The 8,338-nt window shown below is 48.4% G+C and overlaps 2 protein-coding genes across 4 annotated transcripts; one reads left to right on the plus strand and one right to left on the minus strand.

Moving 5' to 3' along the window:
• Nucleotides 1-153: 153 nt before the first annotated feature.
• Nucleotides 154-3,907, minus strand: LOC114773262 (uncharacterized protein FAM241A-like). Of its 3 annotated transcripts, none has more exons than XM_028965788.1 (3): nt 3,543-3,907; nt 2,961-3,168; nt 154-1,056 (listed from the first exon to the last, which is right to left on the minus strand). In XM_028965788.1, the coding sequence occupies exons 2-3, from the start codon at nt 3,045-3,047 to the stop codon at nt 811-813; spliced, it is 333 nt and encodes a 110-aa protein (XP_028821621.1). In that variant the 5' UTR covers nt 3,048-3,168; nt 3,543-3,907; the 3' UTR covers nt 154-810. The 3 variants fall into 3 exon arrangements, with proteins under 3 accessions (XP_028821621.1, XP_028821620.1, XP_028821618.1); XM_028965787.1 differs by having other exon boundaries at nt 2,961-3,178; XM_028965785.1 differs by having other exon boundaries at nt 2,961-3,907.
• On the plus strand, nt 3,574-7,617 carry LOC114773261 (eukaryotic translation initiation factor 4E-1A). Its single transcript, XM_028965784.1, has 7 exons — nt 3,574-3,713; nt 5,287-5,387; nt 5,468-5,563; nt 5,659-5,722; nt 5,833-5,946; nt 6,021-6,160; nt 7,374-7,617. The coding sequence occupies exons 1-7, from the start codon at nt 3,696-3,698 to the stop codon at nt 7,486-7,488; spliced, it is 648 nt and encodes a 215-aa protein (XP_028821617.1). The 5' UTR covers nt 3,574-3,695; the 3' UTR covers nt 7,489-7,617.
• Nucleotides 7,618-8,338: the final 721 nt, after the last annotated feature.

Below are 8,338 nucleotides of genomic sequence, written 5' to 3' on the forward strand. Positions count from 1 at the left end.
GACACCCCCTGGTGATCTCTTTACGTATTTATTCACTTGATCTTTGATGACTCTTCTATAAATGTGCATTTCTCAGCTGTTTCATTGCACATTTTTTGGATAAATATCTTTGGTGAGAACGACACGGAAACACAATGACAGAACAAAACCAGGTAACTGCAGCTCCCCGTGAGAATTTAACATTTATTCATTAACTGAATACAGCATGGTGTAGTAATTCATCAATAAGGAATAACGGTTCAATAAAAAAAAAGGAAATAATTACAGTAACTTTTCATTTCATTTTCATTCAGAATGCAGAAAATAATCACAAGAATTTAAAATCCACACAATGCAATAAATGGCACAACACATGATATAAGATCATGAACAGCAGCCAGCGCATCAATACATGTCTCGTTGGAAGTACCATGCACAGCCAATCCAGTGGAATTGTGTTCCGTGGCACTCACGTTTTCATACGTTATCCGCTCGTTCTTCTAGCATAAATTCACTAGATCCTGAAGGCATACAAAAGCAATTCGGCAAATTTCCATGGGATTTAATTCACCCCGGTTATGATTTTCCATGCGGCATGCACCCCCATCAAGCGGGAACTGGGGGGAAAAAATAAAAATCTCCTCTTTCCGTCGCAAAAAAGTGGGAAAACGGTGAGGTCACTCGGCAATACTTTATACAAAAAAAAATTTTCCAATTCCAATTACTGGGTGGTACAGTAGCAGTCCAGCACAGGTGAACCCATTCTTTTAATCTTCCGTTGGCATGTCTGTTTAAAGTGCAAATTCCGAAACATTCATGCACTCCTGAACGCTACTTCTGCATGTAGATGATGATGATGCACAGCGTCCCCACCAGGCCAAGTGCCTGGATTCCCAGGAACCACAGCAAAGCCCAGAACACCAGAACCACCACCGGCTCCACGATCTTCTCGCCGAAGTACAGCTGCACGAAGCCGACGCCGCGCAGACACTTGTTCAGCTCCCCGAAGAGCGTGCCCAGCCGCTCGCAGTCGTCCACCTCCGGCGGCGCCGCCTGACCTCCGACCTGCCGATCGGCCTGAGGAGAGAACGGGCGTTCCACGGTTACCGGGGTTCAAACAGAACAAGAAAAAAAATGGCTGACAACCACCCCCAAAACCCACCAGGACAATAAAGAAAAATGATAATAATAAAAGCCATTTTGTCTCCTCTCAGTTCCGCAGTATTACAGCACGTAGTGTGTACACATGGGTAACGTACTCAGTAAATGGTGACCGTATCGCGGCAAGGAGAGCGTTTCCCGGATCCAGCTATTGAAAGATGAGGCGAAACAACAAGCCTTCTGGACATCAATGAGGCAAAAGCTACCGCCTTAGCTTGGGACGCGGTAAAAAGAATGTAAAAATTCTATACAAAGAAAAAAAAACTGATTGTCACATGTGATACACAGCAGCACAGCACACGATGCACACAGTGAAATTTGCCCTCTGCATTTAACCATCACCATGACAGGCGCCCGGGGAGCAGTGTGTGGGGATGGTGCTTTGCTCAGTGGCACCTCGGTGGCACCTTGGCGGATCGGGATTCGAACCGGCGACCTTCTGATTACGGGGCCGCTTCCTTAACCGCTAGGCCACCACTGCCCCATTTACAGCATTTACCAGACGCTCTTATCCAGAGCGACTTACAATCAGTAGTTACAGGGACAGTCCCCCCCTGGAGACACTCGGGGTTAAGTGTTTTGCTCAGGGACACGATGGTAGTAAGTGGGGTTTGAACCTGGGTCTTCTGGTTCACAGGCGAGTGTGTTAACCGCTAGGCTACTACCACACTGAGCACTGGAGCTCCTCAGGGCTGTTCACCCTGCTGACGTATTCGTACCGAGCAGTCTGTTGTTTGTTTTCAAGCTGACCATCGGTATAATATTTATGGGGAGGAGCCACCCAGGTCGTTGTGACGTCACATTTATTATGGTGCAGTGGTGGCCTAGCGGTTAAGGAAGCGGCCCCATAATCGGAAGGTTGCCGGTTCGAATCCGTGCCTGTCATGGCTGCCTACTGCTCACCAATGGTGATGGTTAAATGCAGAGACCACATTTCATTGTGTGCACTGTTTGCTGTGTGGTGGGAGGGAGTGGCGGATCCTGTCAGTCCAGGCTACTTCCGTCCAAAGTACACGGTGTGACGTGGACAAGTGTTCGGTCCCCCTTGTGCTTTCACACTGGTGACACACACATGTGCACTCAAATTTCAGATTCCAATTTTATTTGTCACGAACACAGTCATACACGGTATGATATGCAGTAAAATGCTTTAGCGACTGTACAGACCACAGTGTTGCAAATATTGCATCTATTATAAAGCATGCATGAGGAAAGCCCGTCTCCCACCATCCATCCTCACCACCTTCTACAGAGGGACCATTGAGGGCATTCTGACCAGCTGCATCACTGTCTGGTTTGGGGACAGCACCGCATTTTGCTTTTCTTATCTTGCTCACACGACACCGTTAGTATTTCCTGTATTTCCTGAATGTGAAATATTAGCATCATTAAAGTGCTGACTGGCCTTGTACAGCTTCACAATACTAAAAACAGAGAATTTTACTCCTGCAAGCTTGATGAAAACGTGGGATCGTACGAGCAGCAGACACACGCCACACACCCTGTTCCTCGGGGAAATTCACCAACGGAACCAACTGTGGGTGCAAACAGGACAGTCCGGTTAGACGAGATAAAGTACAGGAATGTCCTCGTATCTGATATAGCATCATATATAATCATGGGGGTAAAAACTTTTTTTGATAAGAGCCGCAGGAAATTTTGTGACACAAGCCTGTGGAATTTAATATTATAGCAGCTATAATAAACGTGGAACGCGCCCTACGTGAGGACGTCCTCGTTCAAACTTTGTGGCTGTAATAAAGTTTTGGTTTTTTTCTCTCTCTCTTTCAAGCGAGGGGAAAGGCGCTCCGCACAGGTACCTGTTCCCGGAGCCTGGAAGTGGCAGGGCGGCACGGCGACCCCCGGCCCCCGGGCTCGGCGCAGCTCCCGTCGGCGGCCGCGGACATGGTGGCGAACGCTGGATCACGCAGAGCTTCTTCCGGCCTGGAGCGTCCGGAGGGCCGCGGCTCCTCCCGCAGCCGAGAGCGACGACTCTCCCCGCGGATAGTGAGAGTTCATCTGGCAAACCTGAGGGATTCTATCAGATTTTTACTTCAACTGTGTAATGAATGTGTAATTAAAAGCGTAGATATTTTGTAATGGCTAATTAAATAAAGTTTGATGTAGTTCTCAGAGCACCTATAACATCCGGGTAAAAAAAAAAATCGGTTCGCTTGGAGTTTACATCATGTGACTCGAAGCCGAGTCGCACGTCTTCGTCGAACAGAGACTCTTGGCTCAAATTTTTGTTTTCACTTGCGCTGCTATGTATAGAATCAAAAATCGAGTCGTGCTTTTAAGTTTCTATTTGCACACTCGGTAAAGTATCCATAAAAGAACGAAATGTGCATCTTTTACATCTTATCGTATGGATGCGTTCACTGTAGGTAAATACTGATTACCAGAGTTTCAGCTCCTGAACGGAGGGCCTAGAGCTACACAAAACGCGGCGTCCGGTGCCGTGCGCAGGGGCGGGTGGCGTCGATCTATGCGCCGTAGGTCTATGCGCGCCGGGGCCCAGCGGGGTTCGCGGCCCGTGACTCAGTCGCGGTAAGATGGCGGCGGCGGAGCCGGTGAGTTCGTCAACTTTATTCTTTCATCGACGCTCCCGCGTGTTCGCTGACTGCGGCGGCGCGGCGTTTGTGGTGAGCGCGTCCCGCGTCCGTCCGCGGACTTGGAGGCGTTTGTCGCGGTCCGCCGGCGCTGGACGCGGACGGGAGTTGGTCGATGCGGCGCTGATGCGCGAACGGCGCAGGCGCGTCTGTGAATCGCCGTAACGCGTGTTGCCAGATCCATTCTGTTTATAACCCGCAGAGCTGGAATCGAGCTTTCCAAATTCACCAGGCGGGGTCAGTTTTTACTGCTCACCAGTGGTGATCGTTAAATACAGAGACCATATTTCGTTGTGTGCACCGTTTGCTGTGCTGCAGTGTACCACACTTTTCACTTTCACATGCGCTGAAAAGTGTGAGGTGATGTTTGAAAATCTCTGCGTGCATTTTTCGCGAGATCTGGCAACACGGCGGCGTTCTCCTCTCAGTCCCAGGCTCGGTTAGCCGCCGCGGTTAGCTCGGCTAAAGCGGCTCCACTGGAGCTCTCCAGCTGCCCGAGTTTATCCGTGCTGGGTGGGAGGGAGTGGCGGATCCTGTCAGTCCAGGCTACTTCCGTCCAAAGTACACGGTGTGACGTGGACAAGTGTTCGGTCCCCCTTGTGCTTTCACACTGGTGACACACACGTGGTGACCCCATGTGCACACTTCATCTCTTATAAACCACGCATGGTGACCCTCCATCAGCGCTCTTCATCTCTTATAAACCACGCATGGTGACCCTCCATCAGCGCTCTTCATCTCTTATAAACCACGCATGGTGACCCTCCATCAGCGCTCTTCATCTCTTATAAACCACGCATGGTGACCCTCCATCAGCGCTCTTCATCTCTTATAAACCACGCATGGTGTCCCTCCATCAGCGCTCTTCATCTCTTATAAACCACGCATGGTGACCCTCCATCAGCGCTCTTAATCTCTTATAAACCACGCATGGTGTCCCTCCATCAGCGCTCTTCATCTCTTATAAACCACGCATGGTGACCCTCCATCAGCGCTCTTCATCTCTTATAAACCACGCATGGTGTCCCTCCATCAGCGCTCTTCATCTCTTATAAACCACGCATGGTGTCCCTCCATCAGCGCTCTTCATCTCTTATAAACCACGCATGGTGTCCCTCCATCAGCGCTCTTCATCTCTTATAAACCACGCATGGTGTCCCTCCATCAGCGCTCTTCATCTCTTATAAACCACGCATGGTGACCCTCCATCAGCGCTCTTCATCTCTTATAAACCACGCATGGTGTCCCTCCATCAGCGCTCTTCATCTCTTATAAACCACGCATGGTGACCCTCCATCAGCACTTTTCATCTCTTATAAACCACGCATGGTGACCCTCCATCAGCACTTTTCATCTCTTATAAAGCACACATGGACACCACGCAAAGCTCCTGTGATTTAAATATTGTATTGGCCTGGCGGTCCCAGGTTCAAACCCCACCTGAGTGTCTCCAAGGGACTGTCCCTGTCACTACTGATGGGGACACAGGGCTGTAGTTCTGGATGGTTGATGTCCAGTTGATGTCTGTTTGTAGGAGAGCAGCCCGAATCCCCCGCAAGATGCAGAAGATTCAGAGGAGACGCGTCAAGAAGTTGTCTGCTCCGAGGCGTACATCAAACACCCACTGCAGAACCGGTAGGCGTCCCTCCGCTCATCACAACGTCCTGAAAAATGTATGTTCTTCTCACTGTCATCCGCTTGAATTGTCCCTGTAGCTGGTCTTTGTGGTTCTTTAAAAACGACAAGAGTAAGACGTGGCAGGCGAACCTTCGGCTCATCTCCAAGTTTGACACGGTGGAGGACTTCTGGGCGTAAGAGTTGCTTTTCCTCTAATTCGGATCAGTCGGTCGACCTCAACACCTCAGTTTCAACCATAAATGGATTTTTCTCTCCCGTCTGATGCCAGTTTGTATAACCACATCCAGCTCTCAAGCAACCTGATGTCTGGCTGTGATTATTCCCTGTTCAAGGTACGTTGGGCTCCACCGGATTACGACCTGCTCTCTGGTTGAATGCGGTTTATACTGTAGTTGGAGATGATTTATCACGACTTGTAGGATAATCTGCCGTGTTTGTGCAGGACGGCATCGAGCCCATGTGGGAGGACGAGCGGAACAGGAAGGGAGGTCGCTGGCTCCTCACCCTCAACAAGCAGCAGCGGCGACTCGATCTGGACCGCTTCTGGCTGGAGACGGTGGGCGGCGCTCTCTTCCGCTTCTTTAAAGCTCCCTGTGCCGCCGATGCTGATGCTGCTTTGTTCGGATGCAGCTGCTCTGCCTAATAGGAGAAGCTTTTGATGACTTCAGCGACGATGTCTGCGGCGCTGTCGTCAACATCCGGGCAAAAGGGGACAAAATCGCCATCTGGACGGCCAACTACGACAACAGGGATGCTGTCACACACATAGGGTAAAATCCCAGCGATCCGACTGGCCGTCCCGCGTTCAACCTGTAGACGAGGGAACCGAAGTCACGCGTGAAGGCCGTGATCCGTAGTCCCTTCACACTTGCATTTCATGCTCATTTCAGGAAGCAAATAATACACTACAGATTCATAACACGCCATGTAAAATATATTAAAATGAAAATACTGTACAGGACAAAAGTTTGGACACCTTCTCATTCAACGTGTTTTCTTTATCTTCATGACCATTTACGTTGGTAGATTCTCACTGAAGGCATCAAAACTATGAATGAACACATGTGGAGTTCTGTACTTAACAAAAAGTGGAGACCTGGAGACCTCCACAGTCACCGGACCTGAACCCAATCCAGATGGTTCGGGGTGAGCTGGACCAACAAGTGCTAAACACCTCTGGGAACTCCTTCAAGACTGTTGGAGAAGCATTTCAGGTGACGACCTCTTGAAGCTCATCGAGAGTGAAAGTGAAAAAAAAAGTAAAGTGAAGTGATTGTCACATGTGATACACAGCAGCACAGCACACAGTGCACACAGTGAAATTTGTCCTCTGCATTTAACCCATCACCCTGAGTGAGCAGTGTGTGGGGACGGTGCTTTGCTCAGTGGCACCTCAGTGGCACCTTGGCAGATCGGGATTCGAACCCGAAACCTTCTGATTACGGGGCCGTTTCCTTAACTGCTAGGCCACCACTCACCACTGAGAGAACGCCAAGAGTGTGCAAAGCAGTAATCAGAGCAAAGAAACTAGAATATAAAACAGGTTTTCATTTATTTCACCTTTTTTTGTTAAGTGCATAACTCCACATGTGTTCATTCATAGTTTTGATGCCTTCAGTGAGAATCTACCAACTTAAATGGTCATGAAGATAAAGAAAACACGTTGGATGAGAAGGTGTCCAAACTTCTGGCCTGTACTGGATATCTTCTGGTTCATAGGCAAGTGTCTTGCCCACTAGGCTGCTATATAATAAATGTCTTTACCTCTTGCAAAACAGTCAACAGAATAAAAAGAATGCCAATGACCCAACACGTCTACACCCCTCACGCTGGGTCCTTTATTGCTTCCATGTAAATTAAGAATGGCGTGACTTGGCAGCTCCAAGTCGATCGGAGTTTGAAGACGGCCAGTTTCGGTGTGATATTCAGTGTTGGTGTTTGTGCAGCATGTGGGTCAGTTAACCGTGTTTTACTGACTTCTAGGAAAGTGTATAAAGATCGATTGGGACTCCCTATGAAGATGACGATTGGCTACCAGTCCCATGCCGACACGGCCACCAAGAGCGGCTCCACCACCAAGAACAAGTTTGTGGTCTGAAGCATTTTCCATCTGTAGAACCAAAGGACTTATTCTCACAAAATCACATGTAGACACACACACACACACACACACGCCGTGGCATCTTTTACACAGATACACACTCTATAAACACACTAAAACACTCAGGCCTGGACTCTGTGTGCTCCTTTCTTTCCTCCATCTTCCTGTTGGCCTGGGTGCACTTCCTGTTTCTTCCCTGCTGAAAAATGTCTTCCGAGGCTTCAGCTGACCACCTTCTTCCGGTAGCCTGTGCCAATTAAAACCGATTCTAATTAAATACGCCGACGGTGCATGTCAGACAGACACGAAAAGCCCATCGGTCCTTCCGACACCATCAACCCTTAAATCCGGAGTTGCCGCCGATGGGAGGACTGTAGCCGCGCCGCGCCGCGCCGGAGGAGGAACCGGGCGCTGGAGCACGATTGGTTGAGAAGCAGTGAAGAAGGCTGGAAGCCTGGAGACATCTTCACTTGAACTACATTCACGGAGAGAGCAAAACATATGCATATGCGCGTCATGTCAATTTCAAATTGTAAAATATTCTCTCAGCTATTTTAATTTTCGAACAGCAGATTATTGATGCCATATCAGACATTTTAATTTAATATTAATCTTGATAAGCCTTTCATATTTCATTTAGAGTGCATGTAATCATGTTATGAATAAAGATTGTTCTCCTGCCTTATTAGCATCATTTTAGTTTTTATTATTGAAATATATATATATATATATTTTTTTTATTGTAGGTTGATTTCATGCATAATTTTGTCTGCATTAGATGTAGCTTATGCCACTTTTAAAGACTCCGTATGAAAGTTGTCTTGATTGGTTGTGAACAGGCTTTGGT

This window comes from Denticeps clupeoides, unplaced genomic scaffold (genome assembly GCF_900700375.1).
Source record: "Denticeps clupeoides unplaced genomic scaffold, fDenClu1.1, whole genome shotgun sequence".
In the NCBI taxonomy this organism is placed as follows: Eukaryota; Metazoa; Chordata; class Actinopteri; order Clupeiformes; family Denticipitidae; genus Denticeps; species Denticeps clupeoides.

What these genes read in the sequence shown, in the direction of transcription:
- LOC114773262 (XM_028965788.1), bottom strand. Translation starts at nt 3,047, where the DNA reads ATGTCCGCGGCCGCCGACGGGAGCTGCGCCGAGCCCGGGGGCCGGGGG. An exon ending in CTTCCAGGCTCCGGGAACAG is followed by an intron (nt 1,057 to 2,960) that starts GTACCTGTGCGG and finishes TTCTCTCCTCAG; the next exon opens with GCCGATCGGCAGGTCGGAGG.
- LOC114773261 (XM_028965784.1), top strand. An exon ending in AAACACCCACTGCAGAACCG is followed by an intron (nt 5,388 to 5,467) that starts GTAGGCGTCCCT and finishes TTGTCCCTGTAG; the next exon opens with CTGGTCTTTGTGGTTCTTTA. An exon ending in GATGCTGTCACACACATAGG is followed by an intron (nt 6,161 to 7,373) that starts GTAAAATCCCAG and finishes ACTGACTTCTAG; the next exon opens with GAAAGTGTATAAAGATCGAT.